Source organism: Heptranchias perlo, chromosome 7 (genome assembly GCF_035084215.1).
Source record: "Heptranchias perlo isolate sHepPer1 chromosome 7, sHepPer1.hap1, whole genome shotgun sequence".
Taxonomy (NCBI): Eukaryota; Metazoa; Chordata; class Chondrichthyes; order Hexanchiformes; family Hexanchidae; genus Heptranchias; species Heptranchias perlo.
In genome coordinates this window covers 63,767,889-63,795,886 of record NC_090331.1, presented here as the reverse complement: position 1 = coordinate 63,795,886, position 27,998 = coordinate 63,767,889, and the positions used below count along the sequence as shown (strand labels likewise).

Below are 27,998 nucleotides of genomic sequence, written 5' to 3'. Positions count from 1 at the left end.
GCCGCTGTGGATGTTCATAGTCTTCCATGTCCGAAGTCCAATCTAAAGCAGCTGACCTTTAATCAGTCCCATGAAGTGCCGCTCAATCTCACCTCTGCTTTACTGCCGAGTTTCCCGAAACCCGTGCAGGAAGCGTTAATTTCAAATCGCTGCCAGAATCTCAGGAAAGGACGCTCATTAACACATTATAATCACTGACCCGTCTCTCCAGAGTGGGTTACTCGGCCGCACCCAAACCCGCCTCTGTTAAACCGGAAGTAGGTACGTTTGCAGCAGTTTGGGGTCGGGTTTTTTAAACACCCTTTTCCTTTCCCGTCCATTGGCGGGGGGGGGGGTGCTAAAATCCCCCCCAATGTGTCCACTTACCTTTACAAATGTCAATGTAAAAATGGCTGCTGGAGGTATATGAAATGGTCAGAGTGACAGTGATTCAATTCTCCCTCCCTCCCTGTTGAAAAGTACCTGGTATTCATGTGGCACTGTGCCATTATAGTTCAGCTGAGATCACTAACACGTGGTAATATGAAAGATCAGAGGCAACAAACCCATTCCTTTCCGTTCTGTGGTGCACTTGGATACACTGTTGAGGCTCCTACATACTGTTACCCCAGGGACCCCATTTGCCTAAGAACAAACTAGATAACTAGATAAATTTGAGGTATAGTACTTTAATTGTTGCAGCTTAACCAGCAATGGAAGATTGTAACAATGTGTAATGAAAACTCACAGCAATGTGCTATTATTTTGCATGACAACTTCCTCAATTTGAAAATGGGAATAAATTGAAAAGTCTTTCATGAACTTTCCTGCTGAGATGAGCATGTGTGACCAGCTTCCTCGTGACCTGCAGCAAATTCTACATTCTGTTTCTATCCCAAAGCAAGAGACAAATAGCCTGGCCAGAGGTTCATTTTGAATTCTTTTGTTTCATTACATTCTGAAGTTGAACTGGTTTTGTTTTAGAAACTGCAAATAACATCTTGTTCTGAGGTTCAGCAGTCCTAGACTTTTCATCTAGGAGCAGATCTTGATCGTAAAGCCAATGTTTTGTGCTGTTCACGTGCACAAATGGCTGTTTTTGATCTCACTGTGATTAAAACAAAACAAGAGTTTAGATTAATTAAATCATTTAGAACTTTAATGATATAAGGCACTATATAATTGCAAGTTTATGAAAAACACAACAAATAATTTTTTGGTTAGTGTTATATAGGCAAAGATAGCAGCTATTTAGTGTCAGCAGTGAGATGAATAACCAGTTATTCTGTTTTTGATGATGTGGTTTGAGATGTCGCAAGTTGGTTGGGTACCAGGAGAACTCCCTGCTCTTTGAATAATGCTATGGGATTTTTAATGTTCACCCACATAGCCAGCACTCACGATAATGAAGTACTTCCTCAGTGTCGCACTTGAGTGTTTGCCTAGATTATGAGCTCAAACTCTGCTACAGGGCTCAAATCTACAACCGTCTCACCCAGAGGTGAGAAGGCATCCAAGGCTATCCGATAAAAGAACATTAACTTGCACTCCAATACCCTTCGACTTTAAAGTGTGTCAACTGTTATATAACTTTTTCTTGAAACTTTTGCCTTTTGATTTATTTTTCTGGTGGTCAAGTCATTGATTGACGATATCATTTATAAATTTGACAGAATTTGTTTTCTACCATTTCAACAGGTGTGTGAGTTACCTTACAGAAATCATTTGAAATTAAGGATAGTGATATAATTTACCTTTCCCGTCCGGTGTGACCACCACTAGCTGACCTTCATTTAATTCCAATCTGGTTTTAAAAAAAAAGAAAACAGTATATTACAAGCTCACTAATGTTAGCTAAGCTATGTTTTGGAGGATTTGCAGAATTATTCATGTTTCTCAGCATTAGGATTTCATACCTCTCTGTTGGCAGGCCAACTGTTTTTTGCATTCTGAATTCATCTGTAAACTCCTTGCAGATTTTGCCATCTTTGTTTATATTAGACATTAAAAGTTCAAACAATTCTGGCTGATTCCTGCACTCTATCAGCAGGCGACGATGGCCAGCTCGATTAAAACTTAGGTATCCCAAGGCTGTAGCACAAGAATCACGAACCTGAAACAGACAGATGTTTTGATGCTTTTTATGTTAATGCTCATTGAGAGACAATGGTGTAGAATGAAATTCTTTTTAATACCTTGCATCCACTGATAGTTTTAAGTATTCTATTACCATAGCCAGTATTATACAAGCTAGTTTTATGTGTGCTACACTAGCATTATATTGACTGCTTCAATTGCACCCTCAAAACAGTAACCTCATTTTCTATTTTCCTTGCTGTCTATTCTTAAGAAGTTTTATATTTAAGACTTCCATGCAATGGGAACTGGAATCCAATTGTTCAGACTTGTTTGACCCATAAGGGGGTTGAAGCCAGCTCCCAGTAGTAAAAGTAGAGCATTAAATTATATGTAACTCACAGCATTAGTCAATTCCTGTATAATCCAAAATAATGGAGTAATTTAGGAAAAAGATTGATAACCATATTAAAGTTTCTTGTATCATGAAAAATATATGCACACAATTAACAGGATCATTTTAGTACAAGTGTGCTAAAAAATTTTTAAAAGTTAATAGGGAACACTGTCACTTTTTTTGGCTGTGGAAATTATATTGGAATCACCAGGAGTAAGAGGAGGCAAGAGTAACTTTCTACTGAGGTTGAGGGCATAAGCTGTAATTGTTCTTTTATATGGGAGCTCTTTTGAATACTATTTGTGATTCTCAGCTTGTGCAAAGTTAGTGAGTGACTCAAGCAGGAACAAAGTGACAACTACTAAAGTTTGCCCTGCTCAAAAGAACAATCAGTAACCATAGGCATAAATCACAAGGGAAATGGGACTAAAGAGATTATTTATATATTTATTCTGTTTAAGACCAGTAACATCTACAATTCAATTAAATTAAAAAGTATGTCAAAGTTATACATCAGAAATTTACACCTCCTGTGGGCATGTTAATGCAAACCTTAAAGTGAAGGACTATGAAATGTGCATCCTAATCTAATACATTTATTGAAGCTATCAGATTCAGAGAGCCATTTAATTTACTTCTGATTCTGGGACCGGCTTCCAGCATTTAAAAAAAAATAATTCTGGGGATATGGGTGTCGCTAGCAAAGTCAGCATTTATTGCTCATCCCTAGTTGCCCTTGAGAAGGTGGTGGTGAGCCTTCTACTTGAACTGCTGCAGTCCGTGTGGTGAAGGTACCCAGCAACGATGAAGAAACGCTGAGAATATGTAAGTCTGGATGATGTGTGACTCAGAGGGGAACTTGGAGGTGAATGTGAAGATCATGTATCTATTGCTCTTGTCCTCCCAGGAGGTGGAGATCAGGGGATTGGGAGGCACTATTGAAGAAACCTTGGCGAGTTGCTGCAGTGCACCCTGTGGATAGTACATACTGCAGCCACGGTGCACCGGTGATGGAGGGAGTGGATGTTTAAGGTGGTGGACGGGCTGCCGATCAAGTGAGCTGCTTTGTCCTGGATAGTGTCACGCTTCTTGAGTGTTGTTGCAGTTGCACCTGTCCAGACAAGTGGAGAGCATTCCATCACACACTCGACTTGTTTGTTTATTTCTGTTAAGTCCATTATCCATAGAGATACAGTTTAATGTATGTAATTATCTGCAGTAAAGTTACTTATTCACTAATTGTCTAGTGTCTTCATAGTACCAGGGTATGCACTAGCAATGATGCCATCTTAGTAATGAAAGAGAGCTTCAATTGTACATGTTTTAACATACATCACAAAGTGAGAGTGTAACTCCATGAGGCATCAGTCCTATGACGGAAGGATATGAAAAGTGAAACATTATCCTTTGTAGCTATAACATGTTAATGCTGAGAGATGCTGGTAGATGCTGACAGGCTTTCCCCTGGCTAGGGGTCATAGTCTCAAGGGATCAGCCATTTAAGACCAAGATGGGGGAAAAATGTCTTCACCCAGAGGGTTACGAATCTTTGGAATTCTCTACCCCAGAGGGCTTTGGATGCTCAGTCATTGAGTGTATTAAAGACTGAGATTGATAGATTTTTGGACACTAAGGGAATCAAGTGATTTGGGGATAGGGCAGAAAAGTGGAGTTGAGGTAGAAGATCAGCCATAATCTTATTGAATGGCGGAGCAGGGTTGAGGGGCCGTATGACTTACTCCTGCTCCTATTTCTTATGTTCTTAATGCACACAAAGAAATATTCACAAAGTTTATACTTCTGTTTGTGTTTCCTTTACCTGTTCCTTCTCAGAGTATAAATGTGGACAAAGGTGTTCCACAGCTCCCATTGTAATAATGGCATCGGAAATACCTGCTCTGGTCCGAGTAAGAGAGGACAGCAGAAGTCCTATAAGGAGAACAATTGTACAAATTGGTCAAAATAATATTACTGTACAGGTATATTTTCAGTAATTTATCTTAATAGATACTGTGTATGAACTGACAAGACAGAAGCAAAGCAAATTAAGTAGCACAACTTCATGAAGAATTGTATATATAAACTTAGGACATGATCGAGATTGAGCTATAGATGCATTGAGTCCAAAATCAATTTAGGGTTTGTATATAGACAAGTGGTACTCAAAACAAGTGAACCATCAGCAATGGGCTCAACTGTAATGCCCATTATGGTCAAATAGCCTCCAAACAATCACTATTTAGGCTCACATGTGAAGACAAGCCACTTGATTGGTGCCAGGGATCTGTTCCACAACAAGGAGTTAGTATCTTGAGGACAGTGGAGGAGAATATTGAGGAAAAAAATATTTAAATTAATTCTTAGTGAGTAATAAACATATTTGTTCATCCAGGTCCACTCTTCCAGTCAGCTAGTGCTGAATGTACTCATCCATCAGCAATCCCTTTCAGTTCTGATGGCAAGAAAATATGATGGTGATGGATCTGGTCATGTCTACAATATAACCAGATCAGTCTTTAGGTCTTTGTCCTGCTTTTGGAATTCATTTTTAATCAATCAATGACAATCTTTTTCAAAGTTGCTCCCACTTCCAAAATGGACTTTGAGAGCAGGGAGGCCAAAGAAACATGGTATATAAAGTATTTTAAATATTAAGCTAGAAAAAAGACTAACATAAGTAAAATGGATTATATTAGTACAAATGTGTGTACAAATAAAATAATAATAAAGAGAAGAGACAATAGGAGGGAAAAAGTGGCAGGGAAAAAGTGTTATTTGAAAAAAAATGGTGTTTTAAGTATTTATTTTAATTATTTAGGATTGATATTGCAGTGATAAAGCTGCTTCTGATGTTTTTCAGCATAAGCTGAAATCTTACAAAGTAGACTCGGCACAGGGCAAGAGGGATTTCCCTGGACCTGCTGGAAGTCTAAGTGTTCAGTTTTCTTTAATTCTTTCCCCCCCGATATCTCCCTTCCTTTCTTGTCCCAAAGCTAGTGGGTTTTCAATAAGTGCGTGTCCTTCATATATGAGCCTAGACATTGAGTGTTTGCTTGGTTTGTCTTTGGAGAGATTGAAGAAATATATGTACAAAAGACATGGGAGGGTGCAATTGTTTATTCTCAAGTTACTTATATAGCTATTATATAAGTAGATTTAGGGCAGCATTAAAGTAAGACTGCTTATGGGAATGACACCATGGAACCGGGAAAAGAATCTGTGGCAGACACAAATTTGTAACTATCTGCAAGCTGCTAGATTACGGGGGATTGTGATCAGGAGTTTTTTCCCTTTTCTAGTCCAGCCATGCCAAGGTAAATTTGAGTACCACATCACTGCCCTTCGCTGACAAAAACTAACTCAACAGACCAGGGATTGAAACTGGAATCTTGCTAGTCTGTACGGATGAGTGCCACACCACATGATCTTTTCAATCATGCAAAACGAGCTGTACTGCATTAGAGGAGTTGACTGCACAGATGAAAAAAGCATTGGTAATGGAGAAGAATGGATGTCTGAAATCAGGAGTACAGAATTACAGGACACCCTACATGTTCAGAGACAAGAGTGTTCTGATTACTGGAATATAATTTTAAGGAAAAGTAATAGAGATTTGAATATTATAAAATATTTGGCAATAAGTTGAGTGCCTATTATTAACTGGAACATTATTGATCACCGTAGCATGCCATAATCATATATATGACACAATATAGCACCAATTAACCTGCAACGTGAACAGGCCATAAATCAGCTATCAGTGAATGCTTGGGGCTGGTGGCATATTACTACAAATCTAAATTCTATAAGGTTAATTGATCTGGATTGGATTACAGTGTGCTGTTTGTATTTGCATAGATAGATATAGAATTATAGATAGAGATAGATATGTTGGCACATTGTTGATAATAAACATAATATATTTACCTACTACAATGATCGTGGCTGGCTTCTCTGACTTGAGTAGATTGACTAAAGTTATGATACCTGTAGCTGACAGTGTGACCTCATCCATATCTACAATCACCTTGGCTAATACTATAATCTGCACCAAGTGGAAAAGAAAGAAATTACTATCAGATCTTTTGGAATGCATTTCATGGCCCAGTGGGCCAAATGATCTTTTCTCATTCTATGCAGCCTCATATTCTTTCTCATTGTAGGTTTTGTAAACTTTATTCACATGTAAATCTCCGTCCACATAGTGGGCTGTTAATCATCTATTACCAACCATCACAGTATCAAGATTTTTCACTGTAAATATCAGAATATATTTAACCAGTTGAGCTTGTGCGTTTGATGCCAGATAGCACATTTCAATCAGTTGTGTACTTGATTTTTTTTCTTTTGCTAGGAATGAAGTGCATCTGGGAGAGGTTTACATTCAAAGAATGAAGTCCACGACACTTGTAGTGAGTAGTCTCTCTTCCTTCTGGTTGCAGTGCTTCATAAAAGTTGCATTATAAAAGCAATGCAATTTTTCAGAACAGATCAGGCAACCAGAAATATTATCATCTAAATGACAAATGAGACTTTTCATGGGCTTTCGCACGGCAAGTTCCTCTCGTGGGGCTCTAAATTCAACACAGCGCTCTCTCCTGGACATCTGGGACCTTTGTGAACAAGCAACTGTGTATCCTTTTAACCAATCAGATTGAAGCATGTTAATAAGCAGCGCAGAGTGAGAAACAGGAAGTGTAAGTTAGAATAATGAATTCAATGTCAGATCAGGTACAGAAAGTGAAATAAAGAGAAGGTAAGAAAAATTGAATTAAGAGACAGAGATAAAAGAGACAGAAAGAAAAAGTAAAAAGATAAATTCTTTTTAAATGTCCAACAACTAAAATCTGAAGGAATGAGTCTCCACACTTGTAAAAGTTCATTTTCAGTGCTAGAGGGGTTGTTTGGCAGTCATTAAGACTTACCACAACGTTAAAAGGGTGCATAGACTTGAAATGACTTGACATACCTTTTTTTGGCAAGATTAGTTTATATCCATCAGGTCAGTGCAGGAACTTCACGCTGTTCCATTCACTTGTCCACGACTGGGTGTTGCCGACTGGCACATTCCAAGGTCCAGGAGTACGTGCTGTGGGATGCACTGAGGCAAGGTGCGACCTACGCAAAGGCTCAATGGGGAAAGGCCTCCGTGTAAGGCCACCCCACCTTATATTGTACACCATGAGTCATAAGAAATACTGTGTTTGAATTGTAATAATGAGATCGCTTTGTTTACTATCTGTAATATTTTGGTTTCAGTTGTACTGGTTTAGAATTGTGTTATTTACATTGAACTGTGTGCATCTTTAAATTCTGTGAAATAAAGTTTATTTTGAAATTTAAAAAAAACTCACTTGAATGGCGAGCCAGCCGGTGAGATGCCGTTTTTGCAGAGCTTACGGCGGAGGCTCGCATCTGGTACAGCAACTTCCAGATTTCCGTGTTTAACTGCGCATGTGCAGTCGCCGGAAGTTACTCTATCATTTGCACAGAAATAACGGTGAGGCCTGTTAGCCGCGCCATTATTTTCACAGAAAAATCCAGCCCAATGTCAAAACACCAATTCAACAATGTTAAATAACAATATCCTTGCAGGGATAGGGACCACGCAAGGCAATGTGGATGCAAGCAATGGCACTTTGCACTTTGGGGAAGCCTGCCATGAGGGCGAAGCCTAGTGGTCTCATGTCCGGCATTGCTCTGTGCATTGGGAAGGAGATATATGTGTTCCTCATGGTGTAGAGAGCCTTGGTGACCTCCCTGATACAGTGGTGGACCGCAAACTGTGATATGTCATTGATGTCATCTGCTGCAGCTTGAAAGGAGCCCACGGTATAAAAGTTAAGGGCCATGGTCACCTTGACAGCCACAGACAGTTCTGTTCATGCCCTGGTACGAGGCTCTAGTTGTGGGTGCAGTAGGTGACATAGTTTGGTGACAAGCCTCCTTTGTGAAGCGAAGGCACCTCAGACATTGCTTCTTATTAAAGTTAATGTAGGAGAAGTGCTCCCTGATAAACCACAGTGGATATGGCCTCCAGTACAATGCCCTCCTCCTCATCCTTTTTATGGCAGCTGCTCCAGCTCTTTGCTGTCTTCCTTGCTGCTCTCCCCTGTCCTCCAGCCCCGAAGGCAACCCTACCAGACCGTCCATGACTGCAGTCAAACTCTCACTGAGGCAGCCAACAACAGTGCAATACCAGGAAAATTTTATCCTTTGCAGACAATGAACTTCCCAGAGTGATAAAACATACCAAAAAGGCCTAGAAGTTAACCAGCAGCTTGAAATGACAAACCAGCAACTAACCTCGAAGTTCTACATGATCCCTTTAAATAGCACTGGTGAGGGGTCCTTCTTGCCGGTTAGTGCCATGTGTTGCTGGATGAGTTCAGCACGTGGCGAGTCAGGTGCTGGGGCAGACCAAAATCAGAAATGGGTCCTGCAGGAAGCGCAGGACCCTAATTTAAATAAGTTGCTCACTCTTCTAGATTCTTGCATGCGCTCTTGACATCACTGGATGAGCTTGATCCAATATGGCGGGCGGCACACTTCTGGCTGGAAATGTGTGCGCGCTTCCTGCCCGCCATGTTGGACGCTTAGGAGGCCATTTAGCGTCCAAAAAAAAGGCGCTGCGCAATCGAATTTTTAGGGCATAGATATTAGACAAATAAACTGGTTGGCGTGTTCTCCTGGAAGAATACCTGAAATGCAGCATTGGCCAGGTCCAGCTCTTTTGTGGACTGCAGAAAATTCTTGTACACCGACATCTGAATGCCCCCAGCTTCACGTATCAGAAACTGCTGCAATTTATTGTTGAATGCAAAGAGGGCTAAAGCACTGCCTGCTCGTAAACAGACATCCTGAAAAACAACAGGTAAATGATAGTTAAGTGCAACAACATTTTACCTCAATTGTCATTAGACAATTCAGTAGAATTTAATACAGTAAATGCAGAAACTTTCAGAGAATTACAATTACTTTAGTTGATTGTGGAAAAATATTTTCATGGACATGAATAAAATACATTTTTAACCACTGTACATTAAGGAATTGGACAACTGAAATCTGTTTAACTTGTTAAAAAATGTATACGCTATATACGTACAGATATTTTTAATTATACAATGACTCCCTTAGAGATGTGCCTGTCACCTTTAAAGTGTTCCATGCCTCCTTCTATTTTCAGTCATGGCTGATGAACTTGTGGAGAAGTGCCACAGAACCTGCTGCTCACTGTATTCAGTTTACTGTATTTCACATTCATTCTATTAATTTCCCTGTGCATACATTTTAGTAAATAGACAAAGCATATAATGAAGTAACACCATATTTTTCATATTGTGGGAATGCCTACTTTGCATACTTTCTTCTTTACAATTTTCTAACAAACCCTTTCTTCTGAAGGTGGTTACTCATGCTGGGATAAGGTAACAGAAACACTGCTAGCCCAATGAGTGGCCATTCTTTATATATGACATTGACTGGACTATTCAAGCATTGTGGACATCCTGGACAAGCCTGTTCTTTCCTTACCTGATATTTACACTCACTGTCAGAGAGTTATCGGACAGGGTAGCAACAAACTGTCTGATTTTCTCCTTTTTTCTCTAATGAGAGGTTTTGAAACCAAATGCAGTGTCTCCACTGCCAATTTGGCTAAGGTCAGATAGCAAAGCATGGACCAGGGAGTTAACCTGAGATCTTCCGAATCTGTATGGTTCAGTTCTGCTATAGAATTTCCTGTGTCTCATATCGCAAACAGTTATGGTGGAATATGGGATTAGAGTAGACAGGGCTAATGGCTGGCGCGGACACGATGGGCCGAAGGGCCTCTATCCGTGCTGTATAACTCTATGACTCTATGACTCTATGGTGTTTTTTTATTTACATAATCTTATCTTTGATTAAATTTGCTATAAAGAAGAATTATTGCAATAGGGAATTTCCACATTAAAATGTGATTATATGAATGAGATATTAAATTAATTTAAAACAACAAAGTGCTGTGGAATCTCCTTTGCATATTTGCCTAATTGTGTTCCTTAAAATTTTCTACACCATATTCATTTACTACAGCCTACTTTGTCAGTAGCTTTAAGGTGATTCAATACAATCTTGTAGGTGAAGCCCTGTTTTTCCTTTAAGACCTTTTGTAGTTCAGCGTTTTCCAACACAATGCAGGCCAAGCTGTATATCACTTCAACCTATACACAGAAAATAAATGTGGAAATTATTGGTAATTATTGCAATAAAAAATATCCTTTCTTAGCTTTTTTTTAATTCATTAGTCCACATAATTACATTTAAATATGGCAAGTCCATTTTATGGAAAGTTTTCTTTACATATATTCATATCTTTTATCTTTTATTGCCTAAAAAGAACAAATGTGGAGATGCCGGTGATGGACTGGGGTTGACAATTGTAAACAATTTTACAACACCAAGTTATAGTCCAGCAATTTTATTTTAAATTCACAAGCTTTCGGAGATTTTCTCCTTCCTCAGGTAACATTTACCTGAGGAAGGAGAAAATCTCCGAAAGCTTGTGAATTTAAAATAAAATTGCTGGACTATAACTTGGTGTTGTAAAATTGTTTACAATTAAAAAGAACAAAAACAGCTGAACTATTTGCCATTTGAACCCCAGGAAAGTACATGGGGGGGGGGGGGTTTAAAAAGGTAACAAAATTGTAAATATTAAAGATTGTGTATAAATGGTGGATTTAAATATTGTTTACTGAAGATCTGAGTTAATTAATATATTTCGAATGTGAAAATGGCTTTTTCAGCCAATTTACACTAGTCTCACATTCAACATCGCAATCTCTTCCTCTCTTGCCTGAGGATTGTGATCTTACATCTGCGCTATACTGATAAATGCCAGTTTCTCTAATTTCTGCTGCTTTCTTTCTTTCAATGGAGAGTGAGAGAAAGCAAGGAAACACAATGGAGTTGGTGTTTTCCATCATTCATAATATTGGTGAAAGCTGTGTACCAGAGAACCAGAGTTGAAATAAAAGGCTATCAGAGTTTGCTTTAATTTTAAAAGTTTACCATCTTTTGGTGGGATTACACACCAACTGCTTTTAGAATATAGCTAATGCTTATCCTTTTCACTTGTAAACAATTTTACAACACCAAGTTATAGGAAGGAGAAAATCTCCGAAAGCTTGTGAATTTAAAATAAAATTGCTGGACTATAACTTGGTGTTGTAAAATTGTTTACAATTGTCAACCCCAGTCCATCACCGGCATCTCCACATCATATCCTTTTCACTGTGAGACCACCTCTTCCAGATAATTTCTGATTACTGATTAGCTGAAAGTGCTTTTCTTTGCATCTATAAAGAGGTGCAACTTGGTTGCCCCAATAATAATTGAAGAGATTCAGTGACTTGCAGCAGCCCCGTCAACAATTATATGACATCAAACTTAGATTGAAAAACAAATAGTCTATCTCCGGTGATTTGTGTGATGGACATAGTTTACTGATCCAGCAGAAAGTATGGTTTGTATAATGTATAATCCAAAACAGTACACCCAGCCAGACAAATATATTACATCACCACAGTGATGCCTTATTGCTGGAAAGTGTTATTACTTAGAGGACCGTTCATACATCATTGCTATTGGTGAGAAGCAGTGCCAAATATGCAGCTAAATCTCACACCGGGGTTATGGCTGACTCTGACTACAAAATTGAGAAAGGATTCCACTCCAGGGTACAATTTGTTATGTAAACCCCTTAACCGGAGATGATCATTCTTCCATCTGTGGATTTTGTCCTGATATGACAATGGTTTTGGTGATGTATGACTGTCCCTCTGGAGTAACAACACTTTCCAGCAATATGGCATCACTGTGGTGATGTAATATACTTGTCTGGCTGGGTGTACTCTTTTGGATTATACATTATACAAACCATACTTTCTGCTGGAAGGTTTACAGACACTTTAAATATGAAAACAAACATCTTTGTACAAACTTCAGTACAACTTTAAAGGGTTAAATTAAATAAATGGATTAACACCTTTACTAAAATAATGGATGGAGAAATGTCAAATGATGTGTTTTGCATTCACGTGGGATTGGTGGCAATAGTAATTTCTAGCCTATGTTGCTCTTCTTAACCTAACAAAATGACTTATTTTCTTATACCAGAAATAAGAATCACTCATTTAAAAAAACGAAAGTGCACAAAAATGTGGTTTTCTTCCATTCCAAAGTTTACAAACCGTCATACTCATGTTGATTATTAATGTGACTCCTCACATTACCCTGTACTGTAACATAGTAGAATCTCTCCCATTTTCTGCACAATAATAAAGGAACTTCCATCAGGCACATGTAAACAAATTGAAAACAGCTTTCAAAGTTACTGAACCTAACCAGGCACTGTGGCTAACACACAAACAGGCTAACAGTCTACATCACACATCACAGTAGTACGCTGTAGCAAAATTTTAAACATGGAAATCTCAGTATAATTTTTTTAAATAAAGAAAAACTCATTGCCACTCCAATTGCACTCTCTATTTACAAATCATGGCAATTCTATGAGTGCAGCTACAGAAATGCTCAAATAAAACCAGATAATGATTCACAGCAGGGAACATCTTCATATCTCAAAAGCAAAATACTGCAGATGCTCTAAATCTGAAATAAAAACAGCCACAATATCTCAAAATTATGGCTGCAACTAGTTTTGCAGCAAATAAATCTTCATATAAGACAACAGCTGTTCATGCCTCATAAAATTCCCTTGAGGAAAATAAAAAAAACCTTATATGCACCTCTTTTGGGGACAAATGTTAAATAAACATACACTGTAAGGGGGTTAAATTGGGCTACATAGCGCCCGTTTTTTGGCGCTACGTGGACACCTAAGACTTGAAAAATGGTCCGAGATGCGCATACACACTTCCAATGGGAAGTGCGCAGGAATCTATCTTGGTAAAGATGTTTGCGTGTGTGCCCTAACGACTGCCGACAGCAGGCTGAGCAGGGAGATGATGACGCAAATCAGTGTGCAACACTGACGTGAAGGCGCCGCTGCTATTTTGCAACTAGACACTCCAGCCAACACTTTGTCTTAACCTCGCTCAGCTGAATATGACATTAAATGGCATGAAGGACCATCCCACCAAGCTGCTTAAAGGGATCATGAAGTACTTATAGGTTTGTTGCTGGATTATTTCTTCTGGCTGCTGGTGCAATTGTATGCATTTTTGGAGGTTTCATATACATGGCTAAAGTTTGAATACTCTACAGGCAGTGGTCTGGCTGGTCTTGCAGTACTTTTAATGATGTGGAGATGCCGGTGATGGACTGGGGTGGACAAATGTAAGGAATCTTACAACACCAGGTTATAGTCCAGGTTATAACCTGGTGTTGTAAGATTCCAGTACTTTTAATGGCATTTAAAATATAGTGCTGAAAAAAGTTGCTTCCAGACATGGGTGGCCTGGTAGGGCTTCATCTGGGAATTGAATATGACTGGGAGAATGAAGAGAGGCCATGCAGAGCAGGACAAGATGGAGGAGGAGGAGGAGGAGCAGGGTCATCAGCAGGGTCTTCAAGGACCTTCTCTTACCTCAACTTCAATGACGACCAGTGCATCAGACGTCTTCGGTTCGCAAAAGAAGTCGTGACTGAAATTTGTCAACTGCTGCAGCCACAACTGCAGCCTCAAAGCAGGGCAAGGACTGCATTGCCTGTGGCTGTCAAGGTGACTGTGGGTCTTAATTTTTATGCCTCTGGCTCCTTTCAGGCTGTTTCTGAAGATATAAGCAACATCTTGCAGTTTGCAGTGCACTGCAGTATAAGGGAGGTCACTGAGGCTCTCTATACAATGAAAAACACATTCATCTCATTCCCTCTTGCTAGAGTCAAGCAGGAGGAGTGAGCACAAGGCTTTGCTCACATTGCAGGCTTCCCCATGGTGCAGGGTGCCATTGACTGCATGCATATTGCCTTGCTTGCTTCTCATCTGAACTCGGCCATATTCATCAACAGAAAGGGATTCCACTCCCTCAGTGAGCAGCTGGTGTGCGACCACAGACAGCGCATCATGCAGGTGAATGCCTGCTATCCTGCAGCAGTCATGATACTTCCACTTTGCAGCAGTCCTCTGTTCCACCTGTTGAACCAGCATGGCAAGTCAAAGGCTGGCTACTGGGCAACAAGTTTATCCCCTCATGACAGGGCTCATGACTCTGATTAGGAACCCACACACGCGTGCACAGCAGGCCTACAACTAGAGCCATTTTGCCACAAGGAACATTATAGAGCACACTATTGGCGTCCTCAAGCAACCGCTGCCTGGACTGCTCTGGAGGAGCCCTGCAATACTCAGCTGTGCAGGTATTGAGATTTGTCGTAGCATGCTGCATAACCTGGCCATTATAAGGAAACAGCCCTTGCCACCACCTATCAGGCGAGAACCTGAGGAGCATGAGCAAGTGGAGGAGAAGGAGGAGGAGGAAGTGGAAGAGGAAGGGAGGCTACAAGGTAAACAGGCTCTTTCTGCCAGGGCTCTGCGTGATCAGATTATTAATGAGCGATACCAGTAATCTCAACTACACCTCCCCATTCCCCAACAGTCCCACACTCCTTACCTTCTCATCTTTCACTGATCATCGCATTGTCCTCTTTACGATCACACATTGGTTCCTCCCTCAGCTCATCGCAAAAATACCATCACCAAATGCGAATTCAAATCCACATTTACAAATTTACTTATTAAATAATGCATACAAAATGAAACTATTCACCCTTCTGCATTCCCTTAGTGCCTGTCCTTCCTGTGCCTTTACCTTTCCTAGTGCTTGTACGAGATGCTTCCCCAGTGGCAGGGGTATGGGAGGTGGAAGGCTGCTGACCTTCAATTGAGGAGACTGCAGATGGCTTTAGAGGATGACCCCGAGCAGCTCTGGGCCTAAAGAGCTCGGCTTCAGACTGCACCATCTTGGCATGGGCTGCAGTAGTCTGGCCTGGCTGGCTGACAGGCAATAGCAAGGGCACTGGCGGAGTGGCAGGGATGGGAGCAGAAATGCTGTCATCCTAAGAGAGGACAGCAGGTCCGTCTTCCATAGAGCCACTCAATCTCCCAGGGCGGCACCTCAGCCTTACTGGTGATCTGCTGGAACTCCTTTCCTAACAGCACTGTGGGAGAACCTTCACCACACGGACTGCAGCGGTTCAAGAAGGCGGTTCACCACCACCTTCTCAAGGGCAATTAGGGATGGGCAATAAATGCTGGCCTCGCCAGCGACGCCCACATCCCATGAACGAATAAAAAAAAAGAGATTTACTAGGGACTGAGGGGCTTCAGTTACATGGATAGTCTGGAGAAGCTGGGGTTGTTCTCCTTAGAGCAGAGAAGGTTAAGAGGAAAATTTGATAGAAGTGTTCAAAATCATGAAGGGTTTAGGTAAAGTAAATAAAGAAAAACTATTCTCATTTGCGGAAGAGTCGAGAACCAGAGGACACAGATTTAATGTGATTGGCAAAAGAACCAAAGGCAACATGAGGGAAAACTTTTTTACACAGCGAGTAGTTATGATCTGGAATGCGTTGCCTGAAAGGGTAGTGGAAGCAGATTCAATCATGGCTTTCAAAAAGGAATTGGATAAATACTTGAAGGGAAAACATTTGTAGGGCTATGGGGAAAGACTGGGGTTATGGGGCTAACTGGATTGCTGTTACAATGAGCCGGCACGGGCTCGATGGGTCGAATGGCCTCCTTCTGCGCTGTAACTATTCTATGATTCTATGAATTGAAGGGTTGAGTACTGATTGATAGAGATTGTTGGTAGGTGGGTGATGGGGGTGGGGGGGGGTGTAGTGAGCAGTGGATGAGGCTAGTGGTGCAGTTGGTAGGATATGCCACTTGAAGTTTGAACTCACTCATCTTGACAACTCGTGCCAGATCATTGAACTTCTTCAGCACTGCATCCATGCTCTTGGAGCTATGCTCCTGGCATTGACTTCCTCTGCTACTTCCTCCCACTGCTTCCTGAGCATACGTCTGGAGGGCCTCCTGCCACCTGCGGATACATGGTGTCCCTCCTTCTCTCCACCTCTTGCATCAAAGCCTCTAATGCATTATCAGAGAACCTTGGTGCATGCTCTCTCCCAGGTTGAGCCATCTTCACAAAACGTCTTCCAAAGCAATCCACTTCCTGACATCAATTCCATCAGCCACAGTGCACCTCCCCTTCCAGAGGTGCAGGCTGCCTTTAAGTAGTGCTAGCCGCTCGCGATATTAGGCTGCCTGTTGATGCGTGCAGCCAATGAATAGTGCAAGTAGCGCTGGCTGCACGCAGCAATCATGTAAAACAGTAGGCAGCACAAATTTAATGTGCTGCCTGCAGCACAATGAATAGGTGCGGATTAATCGCGTACCGTGATCCCCACGCCCGTTTTCGGGGGTTATCCAATTTAACCCCCTTAGACTCTTGCTCGCATGGGGGGTAAACACTGACATGATCTGGTTGGGCCGAATGGCCACTTTCTGTGTTGTAACTTCTATGTATATATACGTAAACCATCAGCTCATCTTAAAACTCTCTGGGGCCTAAATTCCTTTGTGCCCCAAACTGGGTGCGACACATAAAGAGGTCTGAGTCGCAAAGTTAATTCATCCTCTGTCCTCATCAGATAAATCAGGTGAGCTGCAGGCTCGCCTGTTGGGGCCTTATGAATTTCGGCCCACACCCTGGTTAGACTACATCTGGAGTACTGTGTACAGTTCTGTGTACCTTAGAAAGGAAATACTGGCCTTGGAAGGAGTGCTGCGCAGATTCACCAGAATATTACCAGGGCTTCAAGTGTTAAATTATGAGGCGAGATTACCTAAACTAGGCTTGTATTCCCTGCATTATAGAAGGTTAAGGGGTGATTTAATTGAAGTTTTTAGGATTTTGATAGCGTAGATAGAGAGAAACTTTTTCCACTGTTGGAGGAGTCTAGGACAAGGGACATAACCTCAAAATCAGAGCCAGGCCATTCAGGAGGGAAGTTAGGAAACATTTCTTCATGCAAAGAGTAGTAGAAATGTGAAACTCTTTTCCACAAAAAGCAGTAGATGCTAATTCAATTAATAATTTTAAATTTGAGATTATAGATTTTTGCAAGCAAAGGGTATTAAGGGATATGGAGCCAAGGTGGGTGGGTAGAGTTAGGATACAGATCAGCCATGATTTCATCGATCAGCAGAACAAGCTTGAGAAGCTGAATGGCCTACTTCTGTTACTATGTTTCTATGGCCCAGAGGTAAGTCCGGGAGGAAGGGATGTGCTCAGGAGGGGATGGGCGGGCCAATAGAGGTCTGCAGTTTTTTTGTGGATCCAGGAGGAGCAATACTTCCACTTCTGACTGCTAAAAATACTGAACATTTTCCAAGTTTTTGGTCCTTTTTTGAGCAGTCTCCAGCGGTCCATGTAGGGATCGCTGGTTAGGCTGCTCAAGACCCAAAAATGCCAGTCGTAGCTGACTAGGGGAAACAAGTTTCGGGGTCTGGGTCAATAGGGCCCCTAAGAAAAGGCCCCAATCAATTTAGCAGTGACCCAAACTCCCATGCAGATCGGGCATGGGCCTCTGCACTGCTAAATTGCTTAGCATAGCACCCATTTTAGGCCCATAAAACAGACACAAAAATGTAAATTTGGACCCTCTTATCTCATATTTGTGTGCAACCAACAGTTGAAGAACATAGCATCCAATTGATTGGTTCTAACATCTTTCTGTCCCATTCTTCAACTGAACTGAGTGGATCGTATTGATAACCTCCAATTTTAGTGAAAACAGCTGATTTTGCTTCTGAAACGCTGACAAGCTGACATAGGGGCTGAAACTTAAAAAGCTGACAGTTGGCGTGTATGCATTGATCTAAATGCTGCAGACTTTGGGCTGTGTGCATTGCTTTTTCTTTGGAGTAAATTGACCAGTTACCATGAGTAGATGGTAGTGGTTGTTGGAGGCCAATCATCTCAGCCCAAGGACATTGCTGCAGGAGTTCCTCAAGGCAGTGTCCTAGGCCCAAACATCTTCAGCTGCTTCATCAATGACCTTCCCTCCATCATAAGGTCAGAAATGGGGATGTTCGCTGATGATTGCACAGTGTTCAGTTCCATTCGCAACCCCTCAGATAATGAAGCAGTCCGAGCCCGCATGCAGCAAGACCTGGACAACATCCAGGCTTGGGCTCATAAGTGGCAAGTAACATTCGCGCCAAATAAGTGCCAGGCAATGACCATCTCCAACAAGAGAGAGTCTAACCACCTCCCCTTGACATTCAACGGCATTAATATCGCCGAATCCTCCACCATCAACATCCTGGGGGTCACCATTGACCAGAAACTTAACTGGACCAGCCATATAAATACTGTGGCTACGAGAGCAGGTCAGAGGCTGGGTATTCTGCGGCGAGTGACTCACCTCCTGACTCCCCAAAGCCTTTCCACCATCTACAAGGCACAAGTCAGGAGTGTGATGGAATACTCTCCACTTGCTTGGATAAGTGCAGCTCCAACAACAATCAAAAAGCTCGACACCATCCAAGATAAAGCAGCCCGCTTGATTGGCACCCCATCCACCACCCTAAACATTCACTCCCTTCACCACCGGCGCACTATGGCTGCAGTGTGTACCATCCACAGGATGCACTGCAGCAACTCGCCAAGGCTTCTTTGACAGCACCTCCCAAATCCGCGACCTCTACCACCTAGAAGGACAAGAGCAGCAGGCGCATGGGAACAACGCCACCTGCACGTTCCCCTCCAAGTCACACACCATCCCGACTTGGAAATATATCGCCGTTCCTTCATCGTCGCTGGGTTAAAATCCTGGAACTCCCTTCCTAACAGCACTGTGGGAGAACCGTCACCACACGGACTGCAGCGGTTCAAGAAGGCGGCTCACCACCACCTTCTCAAGGGCAATTAGGGATGGGCAATAAATGCCGGCCTCGCCAGCGATGCCCACATCCCATGAACGAATAAAAAAAAAATGCAGCCCTGCTACTGTAATAGCCCCTTGCCCCTTGTTACCTGCACTTGAGGAGAATGTGTAGCATAAAGCAAATAAAAAAGTACATCCATGCCGCCTTCTTCTGTAATTTTCCATTGACTGATGGGATTATTTACATGTGCAACACCTACAAAAGAAAAAACAGATACACCTGTTATACTTGTAAGTTTAAGTACATGATTTACAGGGATAATTGGATAAATTAATACCATAATCATTTTATCATCTGAATGTGAAGTAACTTTGTTTCTGTTGCCATAGAAGACCATAATGAGGAGAAGAAACAGGTACATCTGCAGGGAAACTCTGTGCTACACAAGGTAGAATGGTAATGGGGTTATTTGTGTTGGATTTTAGGGAATATGGTGAAATCCTAATTTTAGAGCAGGATTATGGAGGTAGCAGAAGAGGTCCTTTTGAGAAATATGAAAATTGTCTGTCTTCCATAACATCAGAGGGGAAATGGTAGCTTTCGCATTAGTGCCAGGACCTTTAACCAGTGAAAGTAATGTTTGTTGAAAATGTGCTGGAGTAATCGTGCAGGATTTCCTATGGTTGGCATCATTAGCCATTCATAACAAGCTCCTAACCTGGATGAGGCAAGACTATGGGAGCTTGCTGTCAACTCGGGGATGGGAAATAGCATGTCACTGCAGCTCTTAAAGTCTGCAACTTCTATTTAAAGGGGCTACTTTATTTTTGACAGGCAAACAAGGAGAAATGATTGGGGAGAAGTGCAGATCACCTTCATTTTCTGAAGCTTGTTTGATAGTGCTTGTCAAAAAAATGGAGAAAAGAAAGGCTACCCTTTTTGGCAATCCAAAGATTCCAGGCTGCTTGGCAGGAGATGCCTACGAGAGTGAATGTGATGACAAATATCCAGAGGATGTAGGAGGAACATAAAAACAGGAGTATGCCATTTAGCTCCCTGAGCCTGTTCCGCCATTCAATTAGATCATGGCTGATCTGTACCTCAACACAATTTACTCGCCTTTGCTCCATATCCCTTGATAACCTTACCTAACAAAAATCTGTCAGTGTCAGTCTTGAACATTTCAATTGACCCAGCATCCACAGCCTTTTGGGTGAGCAAGTTCCAGATTTCTACAACACTTTGTATGAAAAAGTGCTTCCTGATTTCATTCCTAAATGGCCTAGCACTAATTTTAAGATTATTTCCTCTTGTTCTGGATTCCCCCACCAGAGGAAATAGTTTCTCTGCATCTACCCAATCGAATCCCTCAATCATTTTGAATACCTTAATTAGATCACCCCTTAAACTGTGTAAACTCAAGGGAATAGAAGCCAAGTTTATGCAACCTGGTCTCATAATTTAACCCTTTAAGCCTCGGTATCATTCTGGTGAATCTGTGCTATTCCCCTTCCAAGGCCAATATATCTTTCCTGAGGCTCCATGCCCAAAACTGAACACAGTACTCCAGGTGGGGTCTGACCAAGGCTCGGTACAACTGAAGCATCACTTCCCCCCCCCCTTTGTATTCCAGCTTCCTTGAGATAAAAGCCAACATTTTCCTTAGAGCAGAGAAGGTTAAGGGGTGATTTGATAGAGCTGTTCAAAATCATGAAGGGTTTTGATAGAGTAAATAAGAAGAAACTGTTTCCAGTGGCAGAAGAGTTGGTAACCAAAGGATACAGATTTATGATAATTGGCAAAAGAACCAGAGGCGACATGAGGAAAAAGATTTTTATGCAGCGAGTTGTTGTGATCTGGAATGCACTGACTAACTTTCAAAAGGGAACTGGATAAATACTTGAAGTGAAGAAATTTGCAGGGCTATGGGGAAAGAGCAGGGGAGTGGGACTAATTGAATAGCTCTTTCAAAGAGCCAGCACAGACACGATGGGCCAAATGGTCTCCTTCTGTGCTGTATCATTCTATGATTCCATTAGCCTTTATTTGATTACCTTTTGAGCAGATGAGGACAATGGTTAATAGCCTTAGAAAGTCTTCCAAGGTAAAGTAAACCAGTATTACACTATATCAAATAGATGAACAACAGTTTTCTCTCACTCTGTCACACCCTGACTAAAGTTGGATGCAAAGTCCTTACAGAACAACTCTGCAGCTTCACCTGCATGCTCATAGTGCAAAGGGAATGCTAGTACTGGCATTTCAAATTGGGGCTGTTGTTGCAGGATTATATGACCTTACAAGGCAAGTTTGCCACACAAATAATCTACATGATGCATGTTCATTTACTCATATACAAGCTGAGAAGGCACACGGTCATTTGACTATCACTCCTCTATGCGCTCTGCACGCTGCAATGCTGACCTATAGGGATGGTACTGTGGAGTGGCTAAGAGGGCAACCTTCCTTGCAACAATCTCATGTAGCATCACCTTAACTTCAGAAGCCATCAAACAGTGATCAGACGCAAAACCTCTCAGTTGCCCACAGACTCATGCCTGCATCTTGGGTTTTCTTTCTCTCCATTTTGCCTCCGTTTTCTTAGTTCCCTGCTTCTTCAGCTTTGGAAAGCCTGCTAATGAGTGAAAAGCCTTTTTAAGGCTTTCCAAAGGCTCTCAGAATTTTTTGTCACGTATTGTGACGCTCCTCTTTAATTATCCCCATCTCTTTAATTTTAATTTACACACAATTTTCTTCTCCACCAGTAGTCTTCTTTTTAGACTGATTCAAAATTCCACCTGAAGTTATGCTATGAAAACAGAGTGTAAGCAGCTCACTTCCATTTCAGTTTGTCTAACCTCCACTCCTTCCCCTCCCGTCGCCTCGCTGTAGCCATTCTGGCAGTAAAAATTAAAAATGTAAGCTTTTATGCTCTGTACCCTGTATTTGCTCATTGCTTTTTTTCCCCCTTTCCTGCACATCCCTCTCTCTTTGCCTCTAGTGCCTTGCAATCTCTTCATCGTTATGCATTTTGTCGACTTCTTATTCACTCATATTTTTTATGCTCCTCACATTCATTTTCATACTAAAAACTGCAGTCTTCCATCACTAGCATCAATCACTGTTTCCCAACTGTGAAGTCATACAAACTCGGGGCTTAAATTGGTTAACCCCTGAAAACGGGCGCTGGGATTGCGTTGCGTGATTAACCCACGCCCAGTCGTTGAGATGCAGGCTGCCTGCTGTTTTACATGATTGCATCGTGCAGCCAGCACTACTTGCGCTGTTGAGTGGTTGCTCACCAACAGAGGTGGCCCAGATACTGCCAGTGGCTAGCACCACTTAAAGGCAGCCTGCACCTCTTAAAGGAGAGGTGCACTGTGGCTGCAAGAAGTGGTGGAAGTCACTGGTGAAGTGAATCTGTGCTGCAATATATTGAAGCATGGTGATGATGGGAACTCTGGAATTTTTAATAAGCAACAACTTGGCTGCTCAAAGTTTACGGGATTTTTATATTTTCAAAATATAAGATATGAGTCTGAACGGAGCCTGAATGGAGATCAGAAATCGCATATGTAAAACACAGAGGCAGGTCCCGTCCTTATGTTTACAAACTGTTGAGTTCTTCTAAAACATTGAATAAAGGCTGTCCACAACTACGTCCCATATCTTCCAATCTGCACGCCAGACCCCGCCATTCTATCGATCTGAGTTTGTACTTGGCTGTGAGACAGCGTGCACCAAGGTTCTCTGATGATGTACTAGAGGCCTTGGTGCAAGAGGTGGACAGAAGGAGAGGCATCCTGTATCTGCAGGGGGGCAAGAGGCCCTCCAGACATATGCTGCCGAGGCAGTGGGAGGCAGTAGGGGATGAGGTCAATGCCAGGAGCATAGCACTATGAACATGGATGCAGTGCAGGAAAAAGTGCAATGATTTGACACAAGTGGTCAAGGTGAGTGAGTTCAACTGTCAAGTGGCATATCCTACCAACTGCATCACTAGCCGCATCCACTACACCCCCCATCACCCACCTACCAACAAATTCTTTCAATCAGTACTCAACTCTTCCAATCAGATACTTCATCTCACCCTCACACATTACCATTTAAAGCAAAACCGATCAACACCTCGGACGTTGGATACAAAAGAAAGCCTGTATACCAGGTGATCAGAAAATCGGAATTAAAACAATGACCCATCAGGAGAAGCAATTGCAACATGATGAGCGACCATCAAAAGCCATCAAAGATTCTTAAGGACTTTGTAAGAACTGTTTAAACCGACACAAAGTGCCTTTTTTTTTTAAGTGACGAAGACCATTGTAAGAGAGGGATATAGAAGTGGAAACTCGAAACCTCTCTCTCTCTCTGTCTCTCGCTGGCTCTGGTGTTCTGCTTCTCTTGTTCTGCCTGTCTCTGGAAAATAGAAGCTCATAGTATTAAAGGGACAGTGGTAACTTGGGTACATAATTGGTTATGGGGTAGGAAGCAGAGAGTAGTGGTCAAGGGATATTTTTCTGACTGGAGAGAAGTATGCAGTGGGGTCCCCCAGGTATTAAGACCATTGCTTTTCTTGTTATATATAAATGACATGGACTTGGGTATATGGAGTACCATTTCGAAGTTTGCAGATGATACAAAACTTGGCAACGTTGTAAATGGTGAGCAGGATAGTAGCGGACTTCAAGAGGATATAGACTGACTGGTGAAATGGGCAGACACATGGCTGATGCAAATTAATGCGGATAAGTGTGAAGTGATGCAATTTGGGAGGAACACCATGGAGAGGCAGTATAATCTAAATGGTACTATTTTGAGGGGGGTCCAAGAGCAGAAGGACCAGGGGGTGCATATTCACAAATCTTTGAAGGTGGCAGGGCAAGTTGATAAGGCAGTTAAGAAAGCGTATGAGATACTTGGCTTTGTAAATAGGGACATTGAATACAAAAACAAGGAAGTCATGCTAAACCTTTACAAATCACTGGTTAGGCCTCAGCTGGAGTATTGTGTACAATTCTGGGCACCACACTTTAGGAAGGATGTCAAGGCCTTGGAGAGGGTACAGAGGAGGTTTACCAGGATGATACCTGGGATGAGGGACTTCACATATGTGGAGAGATTGGAGAAGCTGGTACTTTTCTCCTTATAACAGAGAAAGTTAAGGGGAGACCCAATACAGATATTCAAAATTATGGGGTTTTGTAAGAAAAGTAGGGAGCAGCTGTTTCCTCTGGCAGTGGGCTGGTAACCAGAAGTCATAGATTTATGATAATTGGCATAAGAACTAGAGGGGAAATGAGGAGAATTCTTTTCACACAGAGGATGTTAAGATCTGGAATACACTACCTGAAAGGGTGGTGGAATCAGATTCCATAGGAAATTTCAAAAGGCAATTGGACATATACTTGAAGAGGACTAATTTGCAGGGTTACGGGGAAAATGCTGGGAAGTGGGACTGAATTGGACAGCTCTTTCAAAGAGCTGGCACAGGCACAATGGGCCAAATGTCCTCCTTCTGTGCTGTAAGATTCTATGATTCTACCCCTGTTAAACTTTTGCCTATCTAAATATTTGCAATTTCCTCCTGGTGATTTCTTTTTACTTATCCCTGACTCCCGCTGGTCTCTCAATCAGGTTTAACTCAATTTGGCCTCCTGGCCCCTTCTCCCTTTGGCCTCCCAACCAGATCCAACTTCTTCTGACCTCAGACCAAGCTGTGACACCTAGCAGTCTCCTGACCCTACCAAAAAGAGTCAGCCAAGCCAAGAGGTCAGTGGACATTGGGACTGGGTTGAGAATTCAGTGCTGGGTCAAGAGACCAGACAAACATTGAAGCCAGCTCAGAATATCATAAAGAGTTGGAGTTGGTGTTTGGAGGCCAGTGGGAGCTGTGAGTATGCCAAGTGTCTCGGAGTGGATCACCAGATTTAGGGGAAAGATGGCAACCAAAAGATACTGCACTTGGATCAATCAGAAGAGGGCATGTACGACCATTCAGAACTCAGATTTAATGGTAAGATGTTCCTACAGACCAGACAGATTGCTAGATGTGGATAGCAAGTTGGCTACAAAACAGAAAACAGAGAGTAGGGGTTAAGGGTAGCTATTCTGGCTGGCATAACAATCAATGCTGGGACCACTGTTGTTCACAATTTACGTTAACGATTTGGATTTGGGAATCAGAAGTAAATTTCAAAATTTGCGGATGACACCAAATTGGGCGGGGTGTGTAGTTATTAAAAAGGAAGAATGCATCACAATGCAAAAGGACTTTAATAAACTTGCAGAATGGGCTTGTAATTGGCAAATGAATTTCAATATAGACAAGTGTGAGGTGGTGCATTTTGGTAGGAAGGATAAGGAGGCCACATACTGCTTGGATAATATGAGTCTAAACAGGATGGAGGAGCAAAGGGATTTAGGGGTACAGAGACACAAATCTCTAAAATGGAGAAGCAGGTTAATAAGGCCATAAAAAAGGCAAATCAAGCACTAAGGTTCATTTCTAGAGGGATAGAATTGAAAAGCAAAGAAGTTATGTTAAACTTGTATAGAATATTGGTTAGACCACACTTGGAGTATTGTGCACAGTTCTGGTCTCTACATTATAGAATGTATACATTATGAGGAGAAATTGAGTAGACCAGGCCTGTAATCTCTAGAGTTTAGAAGAATGAGAGGTGATCTCATTGAAACGTACAATATTCTTACAGGGCTCGACAGCATAGATGCAGGGAGGATGTTTTCCCTGGCTGGGGAGTCTAGAACCAGGGGTCACAGTCTCAGAATAAGGGGTAGGCCATTTAGGACTGAGATGAGAAATTTCTTCACTCAGAGGGTGGTGAATCTTTGGAATGCTTTACCCCAGAGGGGTGTGGAGGCTCAGTCATTGAAAAAGACCTGTTTATTCCTACTCTCTGTTTTCAGTCTGTAACCAATTCTCAGTCCATGTCAGTATATTACCCACAATTCCACGTGCTCTAACTTTGTTCACCAACCTCCTGTGTGGGACCTTATCGAAAGCCTTCTGAAAATCCAAATACACCACATCCACTGGTTCCCCCTTATGTAGGTTTGTCAAACATGATTTCCCTTTCATAAATCCATGTTGACTGCCAAATCCTATTATTATTTTCTAAGTGTCCTATTATCACATCCTTTATAATAGATTCTAGCATTTTCCCTACGACTGATGTCAGGCTAATAGGTCTGTAGTTCCCTGTTTTCTTTCTCCCTCCTTTCTTAAATAGTGGGGTTACATTTGCTACCCATGATCGGGTAGATGTAGAGAAAATGTTTCCACTTGTGGGGGAGTCCAAAACTAGAGGTCATAAATATAAAATAGTCGCTAATAAATCCAATAGGGAATTCAGGAGAAACTTCTTTACCGAAAGAGTGGTAAGAATGTGGAATGTGCTACCGCAAGGAGTAGTTGTGGCGAATAGCATAGATGCATTTAAGGGGAAGCTAGATAAGCATACGAGAGAGAAAGGAATAGAAGGTATCCTGATAGGGTTAGATGAAGTAGAGAGGGAAGAGGCTTGTATGGAGCATAAACACTGGCATAGACCAGTTGGGCCGAATGGGGCTGTTTCTGTGCTGTAGTTTCGATGTAACTTGATGTAAGTGACAAAGCGGAATCAAGGAGCTTGCCAGAAAATAATACTCACAGCCAACTAATCAGCTGACCCAAAAGTGATATCACTTATTTTTTTTAAACATGTATAGATACATGTTTTACAAATGCAACTTTTCCTGATGTGCATGCATGTCCTGTACTACTACTTTATGGTATTATTCGTGTCTTACATCTCTAGCTCTCTTTAAATTATATATATTGTTCCAAACCTCCAGCTTGGTTCACTAAGTGGAAGAGACAGCATTGACTGTCAGTGACATGTTGCCACCCTTTGCACCTTTTCTGCATATTCAGGGCTGCTCCCTCATTGCGTTTCTTGGTTTTTTGACCATTTTCACATGGAAAGGATCAAGATAGGCATTACTTTAAAATATGTTTTTAAGTTAAAACTTACTTTAAGGGGAATGAACCAGTCGGGGGAGGTGTTTATCAGATTTCAGGCGAGGCATCTGAAACCAGAATCCTGGGGTCAATGAGGGATAGTTTGACATTCCAGCAATCATTCACACTCATTGCTGCTGCAATTTGAACTCAGCAGGGGTCATTGCCAAGTTAGGCTGGTAGATTCTGCTCGGGGGTGGTGGTGGAGGTAGTTGGTCTAATGGTCTAATAGCCAACATTGCAATGAGGCTTTTAAAAAAAATGAGACATCAAATGGCAGTCTGGCTTTTGGAAACAGGACTGCAGAGTCAGGCAGGAAAAGCCTACAAAAGACAGGGAGAAGAGATCCTACCCCAGGACTGCAGGACAGAATACAGGGGGTTATTCTCTTTAAGTTAAGTAAGACAACTGCCAAAGTGGGCTAGCAGCCCATGTACATTTTTATTACATCATTACACAAAACTAAATTGTATTGTATTGAATGAACTGATTATACCTATTGTTCTGTATGTTTCACCTCACTGTGGAATAAAGTGGCTTACGATTTGAACTAAACTTCACCTTATCTAATGTTAACTTGGTCTGACTTCGGAGAGAAACTATCTTCCATTAACATTTTTGCA

At 41.8% G+C, this 27,998-nt stretch overlaps 1 protein-coding gene across 1 annotated transcript in view; it reads right to left on the bottom strand.

The window, feature by feature from the left end:
* Positions 1 to 694: 694 nt before the first annotated feature.
* ankar (ankyrin and armadillo repeat containing) overlaps positions 695 to 27,998 on the bottom strand; it is a 114,004-nt gene continuing 86,700 nt past the window's right edge. Inside the window, exons 17-24 of the mRNA XM_067988177.1 lie at positions 19,504 to 19,610; positions 10,534 to 10,656; positions 9,154 to 9,312; positions 6,380 to 6,497; positions 4,272 to 4,381; positions 1,896 to 2,092; positions 1,734 to 1,783; positions 695 to 1,087 (exon numbers count right to left, since the gene is read on the bottom strand). Coding sequence (XP_067844278.1) covers positions 1,011 to 1,087; positions 1,734 to 1,783; positions 1,896 to 2,092; positions 4,272 to 4,381; positions 6,380 to 6,497; positions 9,154 to 9,312; positions 10,534 to 10,656; positions 19,504 to 19,610 — 941 coding nt within the window. The 3' untranslated portion in view covers positions 695 to 1,010. The remainder of the gene's footprint in view (positions 1,088 to 1,733; positions 1,784 to 1,895; positions 2,093 to 4,271; positions 4,382 to 6,379; positions 6,498 to 9,153; positions 9,313 to 10,533; positions 10,657 to 19,503; positions 19,611 to 27,998) is intronic.